The following is a 26,832-nucleotide window of genomic DNA, read 5'->3' on the forward strand; positions in this document are numbered from 1 at the left end:
TTTCCATCCATCCCCAAGGATGGAGACAGCACTGAACTCATTACATAGCCCGACAGCATGAGCAAAAAACAGGCAACCAGCTGAGGCTTCTCAAACACAAACCATCCACTGACAAGTGACAGGCACTTTCCCATCCTGACCAACACTCCTGTGAAACAATGTGGACTAAAAGACCTCTAGGTAAAGGCCCTTTAAGTGTTTTTTTTTAATTTGATTCCATATGTAGCTCATGATGAATGACAATATTGCAGTTTTGTGAAATGGAAGTATAAAAAACAGCTAGTCATTTTTTAAATTCCTCCTCTGGGTACAATACTTTTAAAATCTGTGAGGAAATTTGGCTGAGGAAGGAAAAAATATTAATTCTTAAACTTTTATTTCATATTTAATGCTGCTGTTTAATTGAAAACAGAGAACAGCATTTAATACTCTCTCCCACTGCCCAAAAAAAGAAATGGGTTCTCTTGTCTTTTGAGGCTGCACTGAAACAAATACCTTCATTGCTATTGCACTTTTATGACGTAGTTTTTCCTTGCTGTTTTATTTCAACCAGATTGTATTTTTAAAGAAAAGAAAAAAAAAAGTGAAACATGCATAACACAACAGAAAAAAACATATGAATAACTTTCATTGTGCTTTTCCCCTGGTTTAATAACATTTGCTATTTTATCTTTATTGAATGCACGTTAAGCAAATAGATTTGTCAGTATATAGAGAACAATACAGTTCCCATTGTTTCACTGTGGTATTTAGTATATAGGTTGCCAGCACTATAAAACTATACTGTTTATGGGAAATAACAGGAGAAAGAAAATATAATATGATCAACCAGAAGAACATTAAAATGCAATATCCATCAGGACGTCATTTCATTGCTCAGGGAAAATGTAAAATTAACTTTTAGTTTAATTTACATACTATTATGTTTGGAGTGTGTAACTGACTTCACCAGTCTAATAATATACCAACTACTTGATAAAATCATATTTCAGAAGTAGGATTTTTTAATACAAGTATCAAAAACCATGCAATGTGTTGGCATTAGTTATGGAGAGTTATTCAGCCAGAGTATCGGTTCATAAGCTGCAATATTCATATGCTAATATCCTTGCAGATTAATTTCACATGGGGAAGTCTTTGGGAACCAATACAGGCCAGTCTGTCCTGCTGAAAAAGTCCAAGCCCAGCTCTCTGATCTCCTTACATGCTACAATTCACCTCTTAAAGCATTTACCATTGCTGCGTGCTCTTGGCCCCTTGTTAAAAAACTTCATGAGTGCACACCTACATACAGCCTCATAAAAGCCAGTATAACTGAACATTTCTATCTCTTAAAAGAAAAAAGATACTTTAATTTGCAGCATTTCAATATTAGAGTTTAAGGCCAAGTGAGAACACTCAACTGCACAAAAGTCTGAGAACCTGAAAACATACAAAGCAAAGAGAAACTACTAGATTAATCTTTGTAAGCCAAATATCTGCTTCTGACAAAAGCACACTTGCCTAAAATGTGACTTCACCTGACTTAGAAGAAATTGAAAGACATCATTTGATGAACTGAAAGCTGAACAAGGCAGTTACATCTTTACTAAATCTTTTAGTAATTGCTAAGCTGTGTCAATATGTACCACCAAGAGGATAGTGTAGAGGGGAAGCACAGAGAGCCACCCTGGAAGCACTTCCTACAGTGGCCTGGTGCCACATAGCACTAAGTGACTAAGTTGTCTCCTACTTCACAGCCCACCTATAAACCCACGTCTCCTCATCCAGCTCCTCTCCAGCTAAACGATTACTACTTTGGTATTATGAAATATGTTCTTGCAATCCTTGAATTTATTCTTGGTGCTACACATTTCTGAACTTTGTCCAAGTATCACTTCCAAAGATAACCAATTTACCTACGCACCGTCTGGACACACTCTGTGTTCACCTCCTTAACCTTTTGTTATTCTGTGATTCTACTACAGTCACCAAAACAAGCCAACCTGAGCTTCACAGGTTATTTCTCACAGTTCTGACACTTCAAAATTCCTGCACTCCAGCTGATTATAGGCTGCCAGTTATATTGCCAAAAGTCTCATAATAAAGAATGAAATGTGTAGTTACAAGGCAGCAACTCTACAGAGTCATAAATTTTGACTGGTGGATACATTTGCAATTCAGTAAGATTATATACACAATATTACTTGGAAAACAGATACAGAAAATGCCCTGGGGAGAGAATATATATCTTAAATATGGCAATATTAACAAAACCAGTATGAAATAAAAAACAAGCTAAAGGCAAAATTAAACATTATCTGTCAAAAGATAAATATCACATTTCCATATACCAAACCATAAACAAGAGAAAAAACAAGTGACAAAATAGGGAGAAGTGGGCTCTACAGAGGCTGTAGACAAGTATGATATTGTTTGAACACACATAGGTTTTAACAGGTAGGAGCACATTAGGTACCTCAGATTCCTAGAATCATAGAACGGCTTGGGTTGGAAGGGACCTTAAAGATCATCTTATTCCAACCACCATGTCATGAACAGGGAAACCTTCTCTCTTCCAGTTTGAAGCCATTCCCCCTTGTCCTGTCTCAGGTTGGAAATGGGGGTGTGTATTCTATTCCTATCTGTTAGAGGTGGGGCAGTTATCTTCTGTTAATTGGGCAGTTTTCTTTTCTCTTGCACAACCAATCCTCCCTCCAGGGAGATATTGTCTGTTAATGGGCCATTGAGTCTCACCACATGACAGATAAAATTACATCATCCCACTGGGAGATGCTCCACCCAGAGGGAGGAGCCAAGCATTCCTACCTGGATATAATCTGAGATTTGGAAGACCAGAGGCAACATTTTCCACTGGATTCCCAGAGGATTCCAGGCCCATCTAGACCACCACTGGATCTTCAGAGGAAGACTACACCTTTCTACAGGATCACTGCTTCAAAAGAACCACACATGTCACTCCAGGAGAACTGCAGCCACCATTCAATCTGACTGCTACCAACACCCTGACCAACAGGGTGTCAGGTCATATTCTGACTCTGTCAGTGTTGTTTTGTATTACTGCATTGTTTATTTTACTTTTTATTTTCTTCCCTAATAAAGAACTGTTATTCTTGCTCCCATATCTTTGCCTGAGAGCCCCTTAATTTCAAAATTATAACAATTCAGAGGGAGGGGGTTTACATTTTCCATTTCAGGAGAGGCTCCTGCCTTCCTTAGCAGATACCTGTCTTTTCAAACCAACACATTGTCACTCACTACATGCTCTTGTAAGAAGTCCCTCTTCATCTTTCTTGTAGGCTTCAAGTACCGGAAGGCTGCAATTACATCACCCCAAAGCCTTCTCTTCTGCAGGCTGAACAATCCCAGTTCTCTCAGCCTTTCTTTATGGGAGAGGTGCTCCAGTCCTCTAATCATCTTGGAGGCCTCCTCTACGTTGTTCCAACAGGTCAGTGTCCTTCCTGTGCTGGGGAGCCCTGAGCTGGATGCAGCACCGCAGGGTGTGGGGTTCTCACCAGAGCAGAGAAGAGGGACAGAATCTCACCCTGCTGGCCAGACTACTTTGGATGCAGCCTGGGATACAGCTGGCCTTCCGGGCTGTCAGTACACATGTCTGGGTCACGTCCAGACGCCAGGTTATTTTAGTAATCTAAGTTCAGATACCCTTTAGAGTCAGCTCCTTCTTTCCAGTCATTGTGTAAGACTTAGCTCCCCCAAGGGATGCTCCTAAATTAAAAAGCAAAAGTAGCTTTAACTATGTAATGTAGTACAATATAGCCTTTCTAAAAGTGCCTGGAGTTCCTGACACAGGGCATGATATGCCTACACACTGTATGGACAGACAGATAAAGATCCTTATTACACAAAACCATTAATTAAGTGCATTAAAAGAAAACAAAATCCTGCTAATATGGATAGAGATTTGCCTTTGTTGGATAATTTCTGGATTAAACATTTAATGAATATTTTTACCTGAACCTTCAGTTCCTTTTTGGCATGGATTTAGACAAAACTATCACTTCAGAGTATGTTTTCTCAATAAAAACATGCCTCTCATCTACACACTCCTTTTCTGCTAGACAAAGTAATATTTTATTTCCCTTGCTTAGGGCCAAGGAGCTCTTAAAAAGACCACAAAAGCATAGTGTTTGATGGACAAGGCCATAGAATACTCAAAGCCTGAATAGTTAGTCTGCAGTTAAAGGAGTTCCTCAGCATGACTTGATTAAATTGCTGCAGGCCTGGTAAAGTAACACAGCAGTCAGCCCACAGCCATGGGGCACATTCTGCCAGTCCACCAAATTCATCAATTCAAGTAATCACAGCTTGACCCGACTACCAAATGCTGTTCCACACTAGGCTCCAACCAACCTGGATAATGGTACCAATATTCTAAGGGCTGCTATCCAGTTATTGAGTTCCATGGGAAAATAGTGTTTAATTAATGCATTTGACTGTTTGACTTGATGGATTCATTACAGAAAGCAAAGCATGAAATGTGTAATTACATTTATCCATAATAAGTTCCCATTATTTTTTCCATTTGCTATTGGCTTGCATTATTTGCTCTCACTGCATTATTACCTACAGCAAAGTAGGCAGAACATCAAAACCCTTTACAGAGAATACCACACTTTCTTTGCCTGCTGTACTCCCCAGCAGGGGCTATACAAACTCCACAAAAGCTCTTTAGGTGGATGACGTTATTCAGTGTCATTATGCACTGACACTGTTCTACGTACATGAGGCCTTACTTGCAGTTTTCAGTTTACAGCTTACTGGTACTGAGGAAGAGGGGAGCGCAAAGGAAAGCAATGATTTCACATTTACTAAGAAATCACATCCAAGCCTATGTATTCTTCACAGCTACAGAAAAAAAATATAAATAAAAACTGCAAGCCATCAAATTTTATCATTTGCCAACTCCTGTGTTAAATGAGACTGCAGGAAAGGGATCAAACAGCACTCCCCTTCATCCTTACAGGCCTACCTGTAAGGCATAGCTTTACTCAGTGCATCACTGGGGCAGGATTAAATATCGACTACACTCAGTGATGTTATTTCCATGGACAGCTTTAATGGGTTGTGTGAGACCAGTTGAAGTCTTATTTGTGGGCATGAACCAGAAGTATCCCAGCTTCATACAAATAACCTACTCCAGCCTGTCTCTCTGACTTTGGATGAAATATACATCACAAGTGATTCATATTCATGCATTTCTTCAAACAACTACAACTTGCTCAGACAAAAAACAGCATTCACACCTCCCTAGCAAAGATATGATCATCTTTCAGTCTCTTTCTTTTTTCCCTTTCCCTCTGATGAAAGTGATCACATGAAAGAAGAGTTGAAAGAGAGCACATTCCCCATTCTTCTATTACCGGAAAATGCTTTTATTAGTTTTCCAGAAAATTTCACAGAAACATTCATGTTTGTGTAGGAAAGAGGCAGTTTTGTATAGGAAAGAGAATTCCCTCTTGAGATGAAGACATGATGGTAAAAAACAATGTTTAAGGAATCAAAATAATTATTTATAATAGTGGTCATTACCTAAACATTCTAGCAGCATACTCCTGCTCTTTTTTACTTCTTTTTCTTCCCATAAAACAGCCACAGACTTTCAAAAATACTTAAAACTGACTTTTCTAGTCAGTTCTACTTCTTGCTCTGTGACCTGAAATAATGGGCTTCATATGAAATCTAGGACAATATTCTCTCCAAAATATATCAAATTAATTGTGCAGAGATATATAGAAAACCTTTTAAATTATTTTATGTGTTTCCAAAAGCAGTAGAAGATAAACTAAGTTCAAAATAAAAATCAATGAGTAACCTTTTCCCTTAAAACTCAATTCATTACAAAGAAATAATTCTTTATGAGCTTCTGGCAGCTGGAGCCTTGGGTTGAACTTCCAACCACAGCAATAATTAAAACCCCACAGGAGAACTGGTACACGCAATGAACACTCAATGACAGAGAGCAAAAATCAATTATCCCCACTGTTGAGGCCCTGCAGAAGTACTTCCTGGCCATCATTCCTTCCCAATGACAAAACATGTTAACGCCTTGTTTGGCGAATGCACCAGTATTTCTCTCTGCTGCTTTTTCTGGCAAAGAATCAAGGCTGCTACTGCAAACCAGTGGTATAGTGGTAAACTCCAATGGAAGTTCTTCATACAAAGCTCCCCATAGACATTTAGAGCCCATGATTTCCTTCGAATGTCCAGCAAAAAGTCCAGGAACAAATAGTGAAGATCAATTTCAAGGATGTAAGAATAAGTGAAGCATAAATTTCTGTTCAGCATAAATTTGATCTTTCAGGGAAAAATATGCAAAACCAAATGAACCACATTACCAAGACAAACTGTGCATAAATTCATAGACTGTGGAGGAAGAGTGTGAGTGAGGACTTCAGCAAGAACCACACTCATAAGATGAGAGGTCTAAAAAGTTTCTCCTGGCCCACAGTGGGCAGTCATTTGCTACAACAGTCATCAGCTAAGCTACCTCCATATTAAAAACAAACAGGTTGTTAGTCTATTTGCTCAAAGCACAACAGTGCTTCAAAATGTGTCTTCCTAGTAATAAACTATATCTCAACCTCTAGACTGTTTTTCTATGATCAGTGTATTCTCGTATCTCCCATGTCAGCATTGTTGTGCTTTAATATCTATCTTAAGCCACTCAGCTTTAACAGGTATTTCTGCCTTGACAACCCAACAGCATCTCCACACCTGTTCTGGCTAAAACTGCCATGTTCCTTTATTCCTAATAAATGGTAATTCCAAAAACTCATTTCAATCCCAGCCATACTTTTCCCAGCTGGAGGCCCTTTCTCTGAGAGCAACAGGGGATTGGAGAGCAGGAGTGGGGGAGCAGAACAGGCATTCCAGAAGATGATCTCAGAATTTTGGAAACCTAGAGTAAGTGTCCCTAACTTTAATGGAAAAATACCTCATTAGACCAACACATCCAGATTTCTTGGGCTGCACTCCTAATTGTTATTCCTCACCTGATTTACACTCCTAAATGATTGTAGTGTATTCAGAAAAGAACCCAGCATTATTAAACCAGGGAGAGGTTTAAATGCTTGAAATGCCCATATAATGCTCGACCAAGATCTCCTCTATCTTCTTTTCACCAATGAGCAGCCGTCAACAAAAAGTGAAACCACAAACATGAGACCGCAAGAATGGTGTGTAAAAATGTTATGCAAAGGAGTTTCAGTATCACTACTGAGTAAATACTTAAGACTTAATACAAACAATTTACTTTTAATGAGGCAGAGAAAATACTGAAATTTCATTAGGGAGATAGTAAGTATGCACAAAAAAACTATGTATAAGCTTTTCTTCAGTTAATCTAGGTATTTTTCCATTATAAAACCTTTTGGCTCCAAGTTCCCACAGATTAACTTATACTTTATAGTACTTTGATCCAAACTGCTCTCTCAGGTGAAACTATTCAACTATAAACAGACCAACCTAAAAGGTAAGATTATACTCAATTGCTTTACCCCTACTGAAGTTCTTTGACCACATTAGGTACGCAGATATCAATAACAGAACTAATTAAATAACCTTATTACTTATTTTGGGATTTTTTAAAATAAGAATTATTTTGTAAATTTTCTAAGTACTGACTGTAATTTCCTGATACTGCAACAAAATTGTAATACTTCAGTATAAAAAGCATCTCCTAATTGGAAAAAAAAAATTGTTTCCAGTCAAAAAAAAAATCTAACAGATACAAGTTTCTGTAAATAAAATTTAACAGGTATGCAATTAAACATTGACATAAATGTTCTGTTACTACCTTCTTTTACTTGACCTAAATTAGTTTCCACAGGTTATCTTCCATTTCTTAGGAGTATTCCCAAGCACAAATTCAAATACCCAACAACCATTTTCAGAAATGTTCTAGGAACAAAAAAATAAATTTATCAAAAAATACTGGTATAGGAAACCAAAAGTTTTAATTCTGAAACAGTTTGACAACTGTAGAGATTTGTTAACTAGTTCTGACAAAAATACCAGCTTGCTAATGAGTTGGTCTGAAAACAGCAGTATATGAGAGAAATCCTACTTAACAGACCTGCTTTAAATACAAATAACAGCATGCAGCTTCCAGATAGTCAATTTTTTTTTAAGTTCCCTGATGTCCATATTAAAGGTTTCTAAAAGAAAACTAAAAATCTCTTGAGCTATTGGCACAAACATGTAATTTACAACCATCTTCCTTAAAGAATAGCTAGCATGTGACACAACTTTTGGAAGTTTGGTGATTACTCTGAATCTAACTTTGGCAGCTACAATCCACTGTTGGACACTGCCATAAAGCTGTTTAGAAGGAGCAGTTTGTGGCCCTTCAAGAGACATTACCTTGCATGGGGTACAGATACTGTACCTTCAGAGGACAGGCTCTCTGAACTCAAAGGGCTGCAACCCAACAAAAGAAGTCTTTTCCAGTCCAGTAACTGGAAAGGAACCCATGCAGAGTCTGATTGCATTTCTGCTGTACTACAATGAATAACCAAAGCAGAATTTTGCCTTCAGGTCACAGAGACCTCAACTCTGCAAAGAGAAACAAACTCCACTCAAACATGAGGACTCATTTCAAGGTTTCCAGAGCCTTTGAAGTAATTATGAGTTAAACCATTAACAAATACACTATAACCAGCACTTCCTAAACATACTGCACTGATCACCTTTCTGGTTCCAGAACAAGTTAAAGAGTTGGGTTACACTTCACAGAAGCCCAAATGACCTTTGAAACAAGTGAAATTTTCTTTTCTTTAATCAAAAGTATTGGACTGCTTATACAGCTGTATCTTCATCTGGCAGCTACAGAACATTTTCAGCCTCTAGGGTATGCATGCACTCTCTAAAAGTCCAGGTATCAATTTTAAAAGTGCAACATTTGTAATAACCCTTAGACAAGAGAAGTAGGAGTGCTGTAATAACAGGCAAAAGTAACAGAATTTCAAAGTCACACAAATCAATTTACTAGAGTCAGTTACATCAAATTAAGAACTCCTCCAGAGTTGTGTTTAAGGCATCCAGGTGATTCTTTATTTCCTACTAGCACATATTGTACACCTTTATTTGTAAATATGCACAAATGTGCCTGTGTACGCAGTGCTGAGATGGGTATATGAATATATGTAAAGAAGTATCCCCTTTAGAGGATAATTAGTGTTTTCCTGTTGGTTCTCATAGCAGAACATAAGGAAAAGCAGATGTGAGCCTGAAGACTCTCTTCCCTTATAGCTCTTTTCCACTTTCTCTAGCACTTCTCCAATTGTACATTTCAATATTTTTGGCAAAGTCATAACCCAGAAGCCACATCTGCTTTCAATTAAAATCAACATCTAGAGAACATCATCAACACTCAACAAAAACAAAACCAACTTTCAGTAACAATACACTAACCACAGTTACCAGTGAGTATCTTTGCAGAGACTCAGGCACATTTCTAATTTGAATAAATTTGCATCCACTATAGAATTCCAATACTGGGGACTGAGTTCAAATCCTGCTCAGCTCAATGCAATTCTACTCAATCAACTACTCCTTTGCATCTTTATTTATCAGAATGCTCTATGTTTAAATGAAAGTAGTATTTGGGGCACCAGTGAAGTTAGTCCAATTTAAGTTAGTACCAAGAGATATAAATATCTGAGCATCATAAAAACCCAATGACAGTCTGAAACTACTGATATAAATATACAGAATTTCATTTTTGGTAGCAACCTTACATTGGATACCTTTGGCTACAAAAATGAGTTTCACCATTCTTTGTTTTTTGGTTTTTTTAATGGACCCAGCAATAAAGGAATTACTACATCATCCTAGTTTTATAAGCTTCACTAGGTCATAACATAATTTCTCTCAATCACAGGGCTTCTTTCAATACTAATGGCTTTCAAAATAAAAGAGAATTATAATTTGATCATAAATTATTCAAAGTACTAAATAAAAATGGCCTCATTTACACTAGACTCACTTTGAAAATGAGTAAAATATTATGCAAGGAAAAAAAATATTCCAGTTTCCCTAATCTGTGAAGTCTGAGCTTAAATACACAATTCTGCCCCAACACCAGCTATTGCATTTTGCCTCAAAGCATCTAAGAAAACATGATGTATTTAAAAACAAGGTCTTCCCCCACAATATATATTTAATACTTGTATAATACTTGAATAAATGACAAGACCAGACACAATGTTCATACAACATATCTTACTCAATTTCTGACACAAGCCACTTGAAAATGCTACTTGGACAAAACTACACATGGCATATACTTGTTCCAGAAGTGACTATAGGACTGGATTCCAAGTATGGGTAGCAATGTGGAGCCTCCTCCATAAGTAGCACAGCCACACGGAAGTGCTAGAGCTGCTGGAATTCCTTAGGCAGGTCAAAGGCTGCTCTTTCTTTACAGACTATTTCTACAGATACTGTACAAACCAGATGGTTGAACACCCTCATAGTTACACGGGCAGAGGATGTCTGGTGACACACGAAGAGTTACACAAGTGAAGAAAATCAGGAACTGATTCCGTAATATGAAGTGAGGATGGAGAGGAATTTTAAGTGAAGTGAGCATTATTTTTGACAATGAATTATCAAATTAATAATGAACAGTATTACCATAATTGGAAAAGTAAAAATAATTTGTTATTATTTCAAAGCTAACTTATGCACTGTTAATTTTCAAATACATCCTCAGACTAGACTAGAGAGGTAACATCTCAGCATAGTACTGAGTTTCTGTAATGAGTTCTTTTTATATCACCAAAATTTCTACTTTTTGTTGAATTTGTGCTCAGACATTTTATTACCATATTTCCCCAAAGCAAGTATGTTTAAGGCAACAATAGCACATTTGGTTCCCATAACTTGCATTCCAAAGCTACTTATTAAGATGAAATAAACTTGTAATTCTGTTTCTTTTTAGCAAAACTGCATGAACATTTTTCACCAGGAAAAACCTAAATACATCAACACCACTTTCTAAAATAGTAAGTAAAGGTTCCTAGTGGAGCACAGAAAGGCCAAGGTAGGGCTCAGGGCTTTGGAAACTGTAAGGGAAAGGAGCATACCTCTAAGCAAAGGAACAACAAAATCAAACTGGTTAAATAAAAATTTTAATTTTAAAATTAGTATGTTAGCGTGCCTTCACTTGTGTTTTTAGTTACAGCTACCTCAAGAAGGATCTAATTTCTAAGGAACTGTAACATCACAACTATTGTAAATCTGGTTCAGTAAAATATCTCAATCTGCCCACCACATTTCAAATTAGACTATTAAAAATTCAAACAACTAATGGGAAAAAAAATATGGGTCACGATACCCTGAAAGAGTGGTAACTCAAAGAATGCCTGTAACTCAGTGCATACAGCAATTGGTTCTACATGATTCATTCCAGATCCACTTCCAAAAACTCCTCTCCAAACTTGTGCCATAAATACTGGAATGCAAATGAACCCTATTATGTCATATAATCACCACCATAACAAAATGAATGGCTCCCCAATAGTAAACTGAGAATGAGCCCAGGCAATCAGCTACACAGAATGCTGGTTTCATGTGAGATAACTGTATTGAGGAAGTTTGTTTCCATGTGGAAAGCAAGTATTCCTCAATATTTAGTACAGACACCAGATATCTGGTACTTTGCCTCCACAGAAAATTAGGATAAAGTGAACCTTGTGAGATCAATCATTGTACACAGAGTATTTTTTCTTTTTTTTTTTTTTTTTTTTTTTACTATAAAGCAAACTACAGGCTTCTCTTTTCCCTTTTCTTCTGAGAAACATGAAGAAAGGTATTAAGGGCAAATTTTTTCTCATGCCTGCTCCATGTTCTTTTTCCCTTACTCTCCTTCCAATTTGAAACAGTTTTCTTCCTTCTGCTATGAAAGATGATGCTTTGTGTTCTCACCACAGTGAGAGTAAAATCCACAGATTTAGAGAGAGACACCCATTTATTTATATTTTTTATCTTTATTTGTATATATAGCCATTGTAATGACTGCTCAGTGGAAAGACAATAAGAAACAATCAGTTTTGACAGGAATAGATTCTTCCCTATATAACTTTTTTTCTCTAGTGTTACTTTTTTTCCAATATACTACTGTCTACAAGCCAGGAACCCCAGCCAACATACATCCAGAGACTATATATGTTAGACTAGACTCGTGTTTTCTTCTGAATCATTCCACATGGAATACACAGTGCAGTGAAGCAGACTCAACATATGCAATACTGGCTATATCTCACTTAAATAAGAACCTAAACAGTAAAGTTTCTCCTCTGCAGTCAGCTATTTCTGTTATACAACTAAGGGGAAATTCAATCTACAGTAAAAAACAAAACAAAAAAACCAAACCAACCAACTTACCAAAAATCTCCGAAACAACAACAGAATGCCCAAACAAACCAACCAAACAAAAAAAAAAAGATATATGTAGTGACTAGAATGACCCCAAGTCATGTAGCTCGAGTATAAAACAAACCAACTAATCAAGCAAACACCACATAAACACAGAATCTATTATACTAAAGTAAAAGACCCAAGAGATTCCCTTCCATGCTTCAACCCTCATATCTAGAAGATTTTTATAATTATATTATAAATATAAGTTTTAGTCATTTGAGAAATTCTCATGCTATTTCAATAGCATGGTCTCTTTCACCAGGCAGCAACTGACCAGAAGGCACAGTCTCAAGCTGCATCAAGGGAAATATAGGTTGAATATTAGAAGAAGTTTTTTACAGAAAGGGTGATAAAGTACTGTAATGGTCTGCCTGGGGAGGTGGTGGAGTCACCATCCCTGGATGTGTTTAAAAAAAGACTGGATGTGGCACTCAGTGTCATGATTTAATTGAGGTGTTAAGGCATGGGTTGGACTCTTCCAATCTAGTTATTCTGTGATTTCTGTGAATACATGTAACAATCCAAGTAATTTTTAAATACACAATACAGTCTTTAAACATAAAATTTAGGAAGCATTTGAAGAAGTGGGAACTAGGAAAAAACAGGTTTTCCCTAAAATTTCTGAATATCCCATTCTTTGCAAATCATTTCACCTGAAAGATTTAGGAGAGATCATTTTAAATTAACAGCTATTTGATTAGTTTAGTGCCTAATTACATTCCTATGACTAGAATGGATGAAAACAGAAGTGATGGATACTAGAGGCTGAATGTATTCACAAGGTATCAAGCATTCAGGATTTGAAGATCTGATCGGACACTTCTGGAGACATGACAGCTGTCATGAGATTATTTGGTACTGTTTCCCCCACTTCAGTGGCACTGAAGTTTATCCAGAAAGCATTGCAGTGCAATCCTTGTGACACTTTACAAGTACACCTAGCCTTCTCTGTACTTGCAGAAATGAAAGAAAAACTGAATAGAGTTCTGATGGTAACAGCTCTTTAATCTCACAGGAGCTGTCACGCTCAGTGATGCAAAGCCTGGATAATCGACTGAGTGCCTTCAAACAAGCATTACACACTGTGAGGTCAACATCCAAAGGAAAAGATGTTTTCATTTTTATTTTTTTTTAATGGGTTACTTTAGCACCCATTATCGAAAAAGCCTGATTTGCCTTTCATTATTGTTAATCAGGATATAAATATTCCAACAAAAGCCGGTATTTTTAAATTTGACACTGGGGTGGCTGAGAGGGGAAGACTTCTCCAGCCCTTGAAAAACACCAGATGGAAAGGAAAGTGACAAAAATAAAGTATTGAACTAGCTCACTAGGATTTATACTTTTTCATCATTCACAAAGTACTCAACATCATTACAGGCCTCTAAGGACAACCAAGAGGATGAGTTATAAGAGAGAGAAGTAGATGTCTTCAATCCCTAGAGAGCATTTTACTGGAGTTGCCTCATTCTCTGGGCAAGATGATATTGCAAAACAAGGGATGGAGGGAGGATTTGTTTTTACACAGCCTACATCTCAAGAAGGCTGCCCACACTGCCATGTGAAGGGTTTGTCTCCCGTTGTCCAGTCTCTCCCAGTGGATCAGAAGAAGCTGGGGCCATGTCAGTGCTCACTAGAAGGCAGCCCTGGTTCCACAGCCCTGTGGTGCAGTGATGTGTGGTAGTCTGTTATTTTACAGTTTGTTCTTCTGTAGTATGTTTTAGTATTCCTTGTTATAAGTTTGTAATGGTTCAGTCTCTGTACCCCATTTGGCTTCCCTAATGGTTCAGTCCTGAGTTGTTTACCACAGTTTTCCCCATCAAAATCCACATGTCAATCCACCTGTATACCTCCCTTGTTCCCTTGTCTTACCCCTGTCTGTCAAAGATAGCACACTCCTTTGGTTCTAGAGTGTTCTCTGTCTCTCATCCCTTCCTCAGGGCAGAATTGGGTTGTGGAGCTTGCTCCCTCCCCGTGTTGGCTTCTATTGGGGAACCCTGCACCCCTCCCCTAATACCCTCCTATTGGTCAAAGGTCGTGTCCTCCCCGTGCTCCCCCCATCCCTATAAAAGTAGTCCCTTCAGGTTCAGATTGGGTTCACTTGCTCTGCCCCACTTCGAGGTTAAATCCTTGGAGACTCAGACAAGTGTCCTTCCCTTATTCCTCTGCCTCGGTTTCCTCGTGCCCTGTGCCTCTGCTGTGCTACCCACGCCGCAGCAATCACCGCCACCCGCGACAGTCTCGGCAGAGACTCGGGAGTGGCCACTCGTGTATCTGCCCTGCGGCCACAAGCGGGACAGCGAGCCGGCCAACCTCCTCCATTCTGTGGCTGCCGAGAGCCAGGCGCAGTGATGCTTCCTGTGCTCTGCAGATGAGCTTCACCAAGCCTGAACATGAGGCAGCTCCTAACAATCCTATCGTGACTTTCTCACTCATTCACAGAAGTTTGGTTTCTTTCCAAGCCGTATTTCATGACTAAAGATCAGTTTAAATTCTATTTTCCAAACAAATATACTTAGGCCTCTACAGAAATAGAGGATGGAAAGTTTAAAGCGCAACTTTATAATAAGCTGTTGAAGTTACTATTGAAACAGCTCTTTGCTACAGGAATAATGAATATTAAAAGCTTATTTTTTGACCCAGGCATCTGCCCCATTCCCCCTTCCTCATGCCCTACCTCTTTCTTCATTTCAAGTGTTTTTACAGAGGCTTTGAGGAATGTAACTGAAGTGACTGGAACTCTTGATCAACCCCTCTCAAGGAAAATATTTAACAGCAACAAATCCTAAATTGTTAGTATCCGAAAGGAAAAAAGGTGCTTCTCAAGGAATACAGTTCCTTTATGTTGGAGTTACAGCTGCAGTATAGGAGAACCATGCTGTACAGCCATTAGCTATGTTCAAGTACACCAATAGCTGCTATTCTAATTGCTGACAAGCTAAATTTCCACGTAACCCAAAATCAGAACCTTTACTCTTTCTGCAGAAGAAAAACAAATCATTAATATTTTGTTAATTACAAAAATTAACTTGTCTTGATCATTAGGTAAGTTAACCTATTACTCTGAAAGTGACCCTGAAGGACAAAGAACAGATAAAGCGGCTGGTGCCATGACTTTTATTAAATTCCAGCTTTGAGAGTTTCACCTGAGCATGAATTTTGAATAGTTTCACTGAAATCCACAACTCATTTATCAAAAAAACCTCAGATTTGCAACTGTAGGAAAGGAAAAAGGAAAGAGAAGGAGAAAGGAGGAAGGAGAGGAAAGGAAAGGACTGATTCCCACTAAGACTCCAGCTTTGCAATTTAAGATTGCTTTTGTGAGTATGTAATACACACAGTGTTATGAATGAATCAGCTCCTGGCCCTTAATTTACATCACACAGGATGTGATTTTCCTTTTACAACTGTCACAGTTTTCTCCCTTCTGTATTTCTGCTCTTGGTGAGTTTGGAGCGATACTAAGACAATTCACAGACCAAATGTTAACTAAAAAGCTAATGATTTGTACAATGAGGGCTTCATTTCATTACCAAAAAAAATCTGTCAGGGACAGGCACCTCAGTAATACCAGAAATAGAAAAAAATAAATGGAAAGGAGTTTGCGGGTCCCAGTCAAATGGGCTGCTCTATCCCCAGAAAAAGTGAGCTGCAGTGCAGTTCAAAGATGTCACACACTTATTTCTGTAGTCTATCTTAAAAGTACACCTTTTGAGTCATCCCTTAAAGGTTATTTTTGCATTTTAATGCCTCTTCCATGTAATTTCATGCTACCCAAATCATAGCTTACATGGTTTTTAGTTTATTTCTTATGTAGTCCAAGTCTTCCAAGTCACTTCTGATGAATTTAAATGACACGTATTTTCATGCACTTATCGTGGTATTAAATTATCTCCTTTTTAGAAGGGCAAAGAGTCCTCCCACATTTGTGATATCAGGCTGTCTTGGCAGCATTGTACCTGTCACTAAGCATCCATGCTAAAGTAGTAAGAAGAGGAACATTATCATATTGCTATACTTCATGACAACCTTCCATGATATCAAAGAACCATAGAATTTTTAAGGTTAGAAAAGACCTCCAAGGTCATCGACTCCAAACTGTGACCAATCCCCACTTTGTCAACTAAAGCACAGCACAGTACCAACAATCCAGTCATTTCTTGAACACCTCCAGGGATGGTGACTCCGCCACCTCCCTGAGCAGCCAGTTCCAATGCTTGCCAAACATACGTTACTTCTGAGGAATTTGCATTCTTTGGGAACTTACTTATTAATCAAATGCTTCATTTGTTGTGAACACAAACTCTGTGACCAACAACAGAGTGCAATTACCTGCATACAGTTTTGTCTGAACATTAGTTTGGTCAGCTTCCCAGCTAAGCAATACCAGTGAGTTTGTGTGTGCGGAGTTAAAAACAGCATGTCTGTGGATGGTAAAGGCTTCTTTTTCATGCAGTCTTTAATTTTGGGCCATTCAGTCTGCTAGACAGGGAATTCTTGCTAGGTATCCACTTTCATTTATCTTTTTTTATCCAGTCTCATGAGAAGGCAAGGTGCATTATCAAAGCAAATTGTCCATCACAGCCGAGATTGGACAAGGTATTACAGAAAGAAATGTCACTCTACTCACTGGGCTTACACACACCTAAATTGATTAAATATGTAAGAAATATTTTCCTAGTGTGTGATGAATCAAAGACAATGAGAGATTTAAAGAAAGTTGTGTTCTGCCAGAGCAGCCAAGTAACATTTTGGTTTTGGACAATTCTAACTGTTTAACATTAAAAGAAACTATAGGCAGGCATACAAGTAATAAAAATGCAACTCTGAGACACATTTAATAAGCTACACTCTTCAATAAATTGGGAAATGAATAGCACAGCAGATGAACAAGGTATTTTACTCAACAGCAGTACAAAGTTTTTTCTTCCTTTTTTCTAAAGAAAGGCAATATATGCTGGAACACATTACTGATATCATCAGTTCCAAATTACTGAATTATGACATGTTTAATGTGCGGTGTGGCATGAACATAAACATGTGAAAAATCCTGGGCTTCAATTTCTTCCTCTGGAAGAAATTACTGGAGAAACTTTCTGATGACTGCAGCTTCACCTGACCTGTTCATAAGTTTGCAAAGGGGTACACACAGTGATATTTGGTGCTTAATTGTGCAGTAATGAAATTAATTCATACACCATTAATTTAATTAATGAATATTTCTTCAAATAAGCTTCCTGTCATCTTTCCAAATTTTAATTTGGAACATTATTTTGCACACTGGCAGAAGAAACAAGCTTAGTTGTATAATCATCCCTCACAGCTAACGATGTCACCAAAATATCACATCCTTGTGATCACATCTCTCTCTTTTAGGAAGACCATGACAAAACCCCTGTCCAGTCGTGTTCTTAGCTTTCTTCTAAAAGCATTTTAGATCCTGGTGCTCCAGGGACTAATCTGAATGAGCACAGAAACATCTGTTTCTTACTTCTCATGTGAAAGCCATATTCCCATGGCTGCTACAAGGAACCATGAGTGAGTCAGGACAATGCTGAAAGCAAGAAGGAGAAATAGAAGACTGTGGAGGAGTAAGCCTTGCCTTCCAATTTAATGTATGTCTTCCACATACTGGGGGAAAAAAAAGGAGCAACTTCACACTTTCCTGCATGCCACTCTCACAATAGCTGCCTAGCTGGGGTCACATCCCCACTGCAGACATCTCAGACCATCGCTTCTCTACAGCACAGCAGAAGGTGAAGGGTCAAAGAGCACAAAGGATCTATCTGAGCTGATACAAATATGGCCAGGATCCTAACAACTTGACTCACTAGCAATTAAACTAATTAAGTCTGACTTTTGAATGCTTTGTAGCCCGTCTTTACACCTCTCTGCCCTACTATACCTGTTTCTCTGTAACTCTGACATCCCTGTCCCACACCTTCAGTCTTGACACCACCCTTTTCCTAACTGCCTTCTCAAAACACATTCCTTTCTACCAAATATGACAGAAACTAGTCAGTGGTTCTCAATATGCAGACATGGCAACACTAACAGCATGATTAACTTAGGAAGAGAAAATAATTATACCAACCCCAAGCTTAAAAGAATCTTATTTTGTTTTAGTCCCCTTTTCAAGTTCGGGGAAGCAAAAAAAAAAGTACTTACAAGTACTTTAGTGTCACACAAAGGAAAACATCTGCATTGATAGCTTGGGCCAAGAACAAGGAGTTATAGAAAGCCTGAGGCATTTGGACGCTCATCCTACTTCCTAAATATTCTCTCCGAGTTAAGCATCCTACTGGCTTCCTGTTCTCCAAGCATATTGTGCTGTCCACACATTAATCAGTCTCATACTGGTACTTTTTACTATGCAGTGTTCTGCAATATAGCCTTCCTGAATTCAATGACAGTCTCTTCACACCCAAGCAATGCCTCTGCAGCATCTCTCTGATACCAGGCATGCAATGAATCAAGCAGATCAACAAAAACTGACCTCTCACTTCTCTATTTGTCCTTACACAGGGAGCACCCCTGAATTCTAACAAGTAGTGCAGAAATGGGAATTCCTATCCTAACACTTAATGGAAATTTCAAGGGCATCAGATTCCAGGTTCTGATTTGTCAGAAGAAATTCCAGTATAAGTGCAGGAACACCAGAATCATATTGCTTCTACTGGAAACATACGTACACACACTCGTTAATTAACAGTCTTATATTTAACACTAAAAAAAAGTCAATGATCACACAGAAACATATCGAAATGGCTGGGAAGAAATCAATACACATCTTACATAAAGCAACATCACAACAACCCAAGAGGACAAACAGAAGACTCTAAGAGGACACAAAAGCAACAGAAGAAAGAAAGCTGTTGGGACTACAGTAGAGACACAACCAACACCAAAGAAGACTTCAAGCATCTGCAGCCCTTTACTGCTCTACAGTCCAACCTTTTTTACTCTTCATCTTACATGCCTTACCGCCGTGTGCCCTCTGTTCCCTTTTGTAATTGGTCAGTGCACCTCAGCACTCCATGTCCCATCACCTTCAATGCTGGTTACCTGTCCTGCACAGCTGTAGCCCACTGGGGATGAGGCTCGGCCACAGCCCCACTCCCAATTACCACAAACTGTGTGCCTACAAAAGAAAACATCACTGATGTGGTAATTTGTAGGAAAAAGACAGTGGTGCTTTTCCAATTTTTGAGTAAGAGATAAAAAGCATCTTGTGCTCTTCTAAGTAGAACATCTGCCTGTTTCAATACTTTCAAATACTAATATACATCTTGTACAGGCATTAATTTAGGAGATAATGTATCTTTTAATTAAAAGTGCAACTTTATAGAAAATGGGTGGCTGATACCCTGCAGCTTCTGTAGAGTTCCATAAATTATCTTCCCAAATCTAATATTTTTTCACATCTACATATTGACTTAAAAAACCTAATGTCTATATATGATTATTTCTTCTTGTAAAGAATCTAGTCCCAACTGATTAACTATTTATTTCTAAAATACCACTGAATATTTGCAGATCATGTCAGCTGTATCAAATTTATAGGGTTTGGGATAGCTTTCCTGCTCCACATTTCTTTTTTTTCCACTGACTAAACTTCAAAGTAACTAAAACTGTTTTCTGTGCTGAAATATTACAATGACAATATCATTGACTACCCTTCATTTAGAGCTATGTCCATCGTTAAAAGCAACGGAAAGATCAGTCCTGCACAGAGTAGACCATCTTATGAACCCTGAAATGCAATGTAAGGAATTCCTTAACACTACTTGTTACTTCTGTGTAGGGAGAGGAAAACATCTGAAACTAACACACAGCTATTTTTATTGCATTTGGGACTAAACTTACTTTATGCTCAACACATGCTTCCTCTTTGATATCAATTCTTTAGATAAGAGCTTATGTAGATAACTGCTGCTGACTTGAAATCACCAGGAAGTGTGTTAAGGCTTTACATGAGCATATGTATGTTTTATTTTTACAAAACAATTGTCATTAGCTGTGCAGTTACACTTCCCATACTACAGCTTCTTTTTACAGTACATTCTCCACCCACTAAACTCATCTTCCCAGATGCCTTCTAGCATTTCAGACTGTCCAACAGCAGCTTCCTTTGATAAAGATAACATCTTTTTCTTTCTTTTCCCCTCCAAATAAAAATAAATAGGTGTTTCACAAAATCAAATCACATTCTGGTGGAGAGGCTGCAGAGGACAGGGGCAGGTTACCAGAAAACTCACAGCCACTGAGGAGAGTGAAAAGGCCTGGACAGTGGTAGAAAGTGGAGCTCTCAGCTTTAAACATCAAATGGAAAGGTTTAGAAGATTTTTCCTCTGTTCAGGATGAGCTAGAGATAAGGAAACTCAGACATTCTCCAGCACAATTGGCATCCCTTCTAGGCTACACAGGATCTTCCAATGAGACAATAAAAAGCAGCCTCATCCTTCCCCTACACATTGCTTTTGCTGCCTTTGTGTGGGAGAGGCAAGCTCTGGATTTATATTAACATATGCCAGTATCTGCATGTGGGAGAAATACTTTGTCCTTTCTGGGAAATGCTGTATCAACTCTGGTCAGCAATGGGTGGGTGTGCTTCAGGAAATTCACAGTAGCACTGCACCTGACCATAAAATGGCACATGTCTTGTTTCTGGTTTATGATAGTCTTCAGACAAAAATTAATTAAAATAAACTTATCCCTCACTATCAAACTGGTTTTTAAAAAAAATAAGATCAAATTTGCCTACTTGGTCAGAGACCAATACTGCTCAAAGAACTTAAAGGTTTGCTGAAAACTCAGTCACTTAATCTTCAAGAATAAGAAAAAAAATGAGATTAAAAGGAAAAGATTCATCCACAGATAAAAACTAGTAATAGTTAAGAAATCAGCAGAGTAACCCATACACATATGGAAGATAGCTACCAGATCGAACAGAATGGTCTTATAAAAAGCAAAACAAAACAAACAAGCAAACCAACCCCCCCAAAAGCAGTCATTTTAGGATGCAAAAAAAAAATTTTTTCCCCTTTTTTTTTTTTCCAAAATAAAGAAAAAGCCTCAGGCACAAGACTGGTAGAATTTCTGGTTGACAAGGCAAGCCTACATTTGTAATCAAGAGGTGAGCACGACTCGAGGCTCACAGTCCACTCATCTTCACAAGTTTCATAAAGTGTGAGCATCAGCTACATATCAACAAAATCACTCTGAGTTGACACACCACAATGGATTTCTTACTTCTGAAGTTCACCCAAAAGAAAACTAGATTACCCTAAAGGTGACAAAACAGATAGACCTTTCTGTTCTCAGAAGACAGAGATGAACTTTGCTAACCGAGCTGCTGAGGACTGCAGCACACAGAGGAGATCTGCTTTTCGCATTCTCCTACTCACAGGAAAAGTCACCACACAAATAATTACCAGCAATATGAGTAAAAATAGACTTATTTTTGTGTAAGGTCAGATCCAAAACCCAGCTATTCCTTAACTGAACAGTACAATAAGCTCTTGTACAGGTGACCAGTTCATGGGACATCATTTGAGTCCCAAAGAAACAAAGGCCAATTCTTTTACTCAAAGCTCAGTCTGCCTTTCCTCTTTGTTTAACAAAAAATTTTCATTATTATTGTTAGTTGTATGTAATCACACATATCACAAATGTTCAAACTACTAAGGTAAGGCATCATGTTGAAGTACAGGACAGTGACCAATTTGACATTAAATGGGACAGTCCATCTCAAGCTCACCTAAAGACTCTCTTCAAATAGTCAGTAGCCCTTAAAGAATACCTGATTCTTATTACACGCTGGTTTTTATCTGGAGAATGGATATCCACTGCTCTTGAACACTCCCACTGAACTACCACAGCTATATTAGACAAGAATACTGGCACACAACTTAAAATGGAAAGGTATCTTGTGATTAAATGCTGCATCCAAATCACATGTCAGCTTTTTCTTTTTTAAAACCATGATACAAACTGAACCTGGTATTTTCCTTGCTATGACACACATCACAGAAGCATATTCATCCCCATTACTAAACAATAGAACCTATAAACTCCTGCTGATTTCTTTATCCGTTTCTAAAGCACAATTTAAAATCCTACACTGCAGATAAGGGTACACTGCTCACAAGATTAAAGTCAAGGTCACATATTGCACATACGCTGCTGCCTGTGAAACAGCGATCTGTTTCACAGACTCCACATATATTTTTAGAAAGGGCTGCTCTAGTCATCAGCTAACAGCCTTTGAATTACAGAAGCGAAGATAAACTTTGGCTTAAAAGGGAAAATTTAAGGCTTCTGTGCCAAAACAGACAGACCCCTGCTGATTTAAGGAAGTAAAGTAGCTCTTTTTATCTCTTCACAAAACCTGAAGGGGAAATCCCCAACACACTGAGTATGAACCCTACTTTCCTTCTGATGGAGCTAAGAGTGAAACTCCCCAAGACTTAATACAACCACAGGTGGACCACCTTTGAGAAATCCTGGCTTCACAGTATGCCTGGTAGCTAAACTGGTGCTCCCTCCAGACATCTGTTGCACCTTCTGCTTAACAGGCACCTCTGCAACTATTCATACTAAAGCTACAAGAGAAGTACCAGCACCATGCAAGCAATGGTCTATAACACAGAAAAGATTTCTGCCTTTCCCAGGAATACCATTTGCACAATATGTCCTTAGTGGATGCCACAAAATATTAGTAATAAGGAAAAAGTGAATACATTGATACACAATAATTACTACCACATGATGCTCATTAAAAAAATGACACTTCCTAAATCAAACATTAGGCTTAATTCATGGGTATCTAGAAGAGGACTCCAAAAATTCTGTTCACACAAAAAGTGAGCAGCAAAATATGGATTTTTAACCAGCTTTAATGACCGGAAGATCTTCAAGGCATGACCCAAATAAAGAGGGCACAGGCTGAGAGGGTGAGGCTGTTCAGCCTGGAGAAGAGAAGGCTCCAGGGAGACCTTGTAGCCCCTTCCAGTACCTAAAGGAGTCTTAAAGGGGAAATGGAGATGATATGTACTCACAGAATAAGAGGGAATGGATTCAAACTAGAAGAGAGTAGGTTTAGATTAGCTGTTTGGAAGAAATTCTTTACTATAAGGGGAAGAGAGGGACTGAAACAGGTCGCCTGGAGATGTTGTGGACTCCCCAACCCTGGAGGTGTTCAGGGCCAGCCTGGGTGGGGCTTTGAGTGACCTGGTCTAGTGGAAGGTATCCCTGTCCATGCCAGGGGGGGTTGGAACCAGATGATTGTTAAGGTCCCTACCAACCCAAACCATTCTATGATTCCTGTTAATTCCCTAAAATACCACATGTTCTCTTTTGCCCAGTGGAACTAGTTAAGACTGCTCTTTACTAGAAGGGACAAAACCGCAGCAGCTTTGTGCAGTAGGGAAACACAGAGCAGAGATCAACACCATGAACAGGTAGAAGTTCCTGTAGTGAATCACTGTTTGTACAATTAGGACTTAACCAGAGAGAGTTGATCCAAGGCCACCAGAGATGTAAAACTTCTACCTCATCCTGCAACCTACGTTTTCTGGCAGGCCACTGAAAATGCTTGAGCAGCAAAATGCTAATTTTTGTACGTCACTTGGAGAAGGTTCCTTTATTTACTATTGCTGCCACCAACCTGTACATTAGCCACTCTTTCTTTGCCTTGTTTCCGCAAGACAACAAAACTGAGAGCTTTAAAAGACTTCTCATTACATCAACGTCAGGTGTTGAGACCTTTGGCAGGTGGGGATACACAACTAAATAAAAGGAGGCCAATAAATAGATAAAAGCAGTGTGCTTCTCATCCACACTGCTCTGCTGTCAGCCAGTTCCTGGAGTCTGTCCTGGACTAGTCCAATTAGTCAGCTTTGAGACCAAGAGATGCGTTAGGCAGGGGACACTAGGCCTAGGAACCTGTCCCTGGCCACCTTTCATTTGGCATTGATGGTATCACTTGAAGGCACCAGTTCCTGACCAGAAACATGTCGCTGTTTTTCAGACAAGAAGTCCCAGACAGGACACCACGTGCATGCACAGCAATCAGTTACATTTCCTCACAGACACTGAGTTTCCTCATAGAATTGAAAAGCTTGCAAGATGAATGGATTCATTAACTGGATAACATGTTAAAATTCCAAGTGGAAAATCAAAAGACAGAAGGATTTTGCAACCTAGGTCACCTTACCATAGATGATTATGTGATTTCAATTAACTAACATTACTGAAGATTCTATTTTATACCCTGTATTTGTTCATCTCTTTCTAGAAATAGTCTAAGCTCTCTACATCTTATTTCAGCAGGCTGAGCAACTCAGAAGACTACATTTTCATATGGAGGAAAATTCCTAATGCTCTGATTTTGCAGTAACCTCCCTTTGGGAACCAGACATCATTCATTGACAGATACACTACACTTTATTTTAAAACTGGGGAGCCTTTGAGAAATAAGTCTAATTCTTAAGAGTTTTAAAAACTCATCTGCTTAAAAGCCTAAACAATGTCTCAGTTACAAAATGGCCACTTTTTAGAATTTAAGCCTAAATTTTGGACAAGCAACTTCTTTTGTTCAAATTTTCACTGGTGCAACTACTGCGTCTAATAACAGACTGTGACACTGACTTACTAAATCTTCAAGTTCTTCAAAGTGCTGCTTAAGCTTTTCTCACGTTCCTCTAGAGGCCAAGTATACCTCCATTCAATCTAAACACCTGTGGGTGAGAAAGCCCACTCATGTACTAAATCACAGAATTTCATGAAATTACAAAAATAAAACGAGCAGCAACATAAACCTCTCAAGAGAAACAGTGGCCTAAATAACAGTTGTAGGGCATCCAAACTGATGCTAGTTACTCCATTCTCTACCTGGAGCTTTTGGTTGTAACATTTTTGAAGTGCCAGTATCATAAGCATTGATACTTCTTTAAACAGGACAAATTACCGTCATATAATCATATAACCATCACGATTATACTTGAAGTAGTATGCACAAGGATGTTTAATGCTGGGGGGATGCTAAAACCTATAAAAATAAATGCAGTTCACAAATACCTGTCTAACTATAAGCTTTCACTTAATGGGCTGATTTACTATTATAATGTCTCTCCTTCCCCTCCCATCCCCCCTCTTCATATCCATATCAAAATCCTGTTACTGAATCCACGGCACCTTTGAGGCATTTGTGCCGGAGAGAGGAGGACAGGGACGACAGGGAGGAGAAGGAGGAGAGGGAGAGCGGCCTCTTGTCTCCCGACCGTGCCAGAGAGATCACCGCAGCGAGCTGAGCCCAGCGCTTTCTGCTAGCGTGCCCGCCCCTGCCGCCGCTTCCTCGTACCAGAGCCCTCCCGCCGGGGCCGATTCGAGCCGGGAATGGCCCGGGCCTCCCCCGCCCCCGGCCCGCCCCCGGGCTGCCCGCGGTACCTCGGAGCCGGGGGAACTCGCGGTCTCGCAGCGCGCTGAGCCCGTCCCCGTGCCCGTAGCCGTATTCACAGCCGGCGGGGCGGGCGGCGCAGAAGGCGCGGAAGGAGAGCGGCTCCCCGGCCATGGCTCCCGGCCATGCAGGGCCCGGCGCGGAGAGCAGCGTGGCTCCCGCGGCAGCGGAGCCTCCCCGGCCGCTGCGCTCCGGGCCCGCTCGGCTCGGCACGGCCCGGCCCGGCCGATCTGCTCTGCCCGCCTCCCGCCCCGCCTGCCCCACATGCGCCGGGGCCGGTCCGGCCGCGGCTGAGCCGGGCGCTGGGGCTGGCACAGGGAGGAGTTTCCCGTAAGGAAGAAGTTTCCCGAAGAGCTGGGAGATCGGTTTGGGGGTGGTAGCAATAAGTGTACCCTCCTGTTGAGGCATGCTGTTGAAAATACTTCATGGAAATCTCTCTCCCCTAAAATTGTCCAGTTCAAGCTCAGATTTCCCTCGATGCCTCTTCCATTGCTGCTAATAGCAGAGGTGACTTTCTCATACCTTGCACTTGGTGTACAATACTCCTGCATCATGTCGAGCTGGCTCTCTTGGCCATAGGAGCTGTGCAAAGTACCACGGCCCAAAGCCAAAGGTGTGGAATGGGCTGGTCGCCAGGGGTAGAGAGAACAGGCCTATTGTCCTGTGTAAAAACCATTCCTGAAAAATCCTCTTTTTTGTCAGATAAACTATAACCATATAGATAATCCAAAAAAATCATAGCCAAACGAATGTGTTTGTTGAGGGGTTTTTGTTTGTTTGCTTTGTTGCTTCATTGTTGGGTTTTCATTGGGGTGTTTTAATATTAATTTTTTCCTGACATACTACTCACAAGAATTTTTTTCTACTTACAGCTCTGCAATCTGCAGAGCATTAAATGACCTCCAATGTTAGTTCAATACCAAAATAAA

General features: G+C 39.4%; 1 protein-coding gene across 1 annotated transcript in view; it reads right to left on the reverse strand.

Annotated features, from left to right (window-relative positions):
• MOCOS (molybdenum cofactor sulfurase) overlaps nt 1–26,075 on the reverse strand; it is a 212,421-nt gene extending 186,346 nt beyond the window's left edge. Inside the window, exon 1 of the mRNA XM_053993714.1 lies at nt 25,894–26,075. Coding sequence (XP_053849689.1) covers nt 25,894–26,017 — 124 coding nt within the window. The 5' untranslated portion in view covers nt 26,018–26,075. The remainder of the gene's footprint in view (nt 1–25,893) is intronic.
• Nucleotides 26,076–26,832: the final 757 nt, after the last annotated feature.

The sequence above is a fragment of the Vidua macroura genome, chromosome 1 (genome assembly GCF_024509145.1).
Source record: "Vidua macroura isolate BioBank_ID:100142 chromosome 1, ASM2450914v1, whole genome shotgun sequence".
Classification (NCBI taxonomy): domain Eukaryota; kingdom Metazoa; phylum Chordata; class Aves; order Passeriformes; family Viduidae; genus Vidua; species Vidua macroura.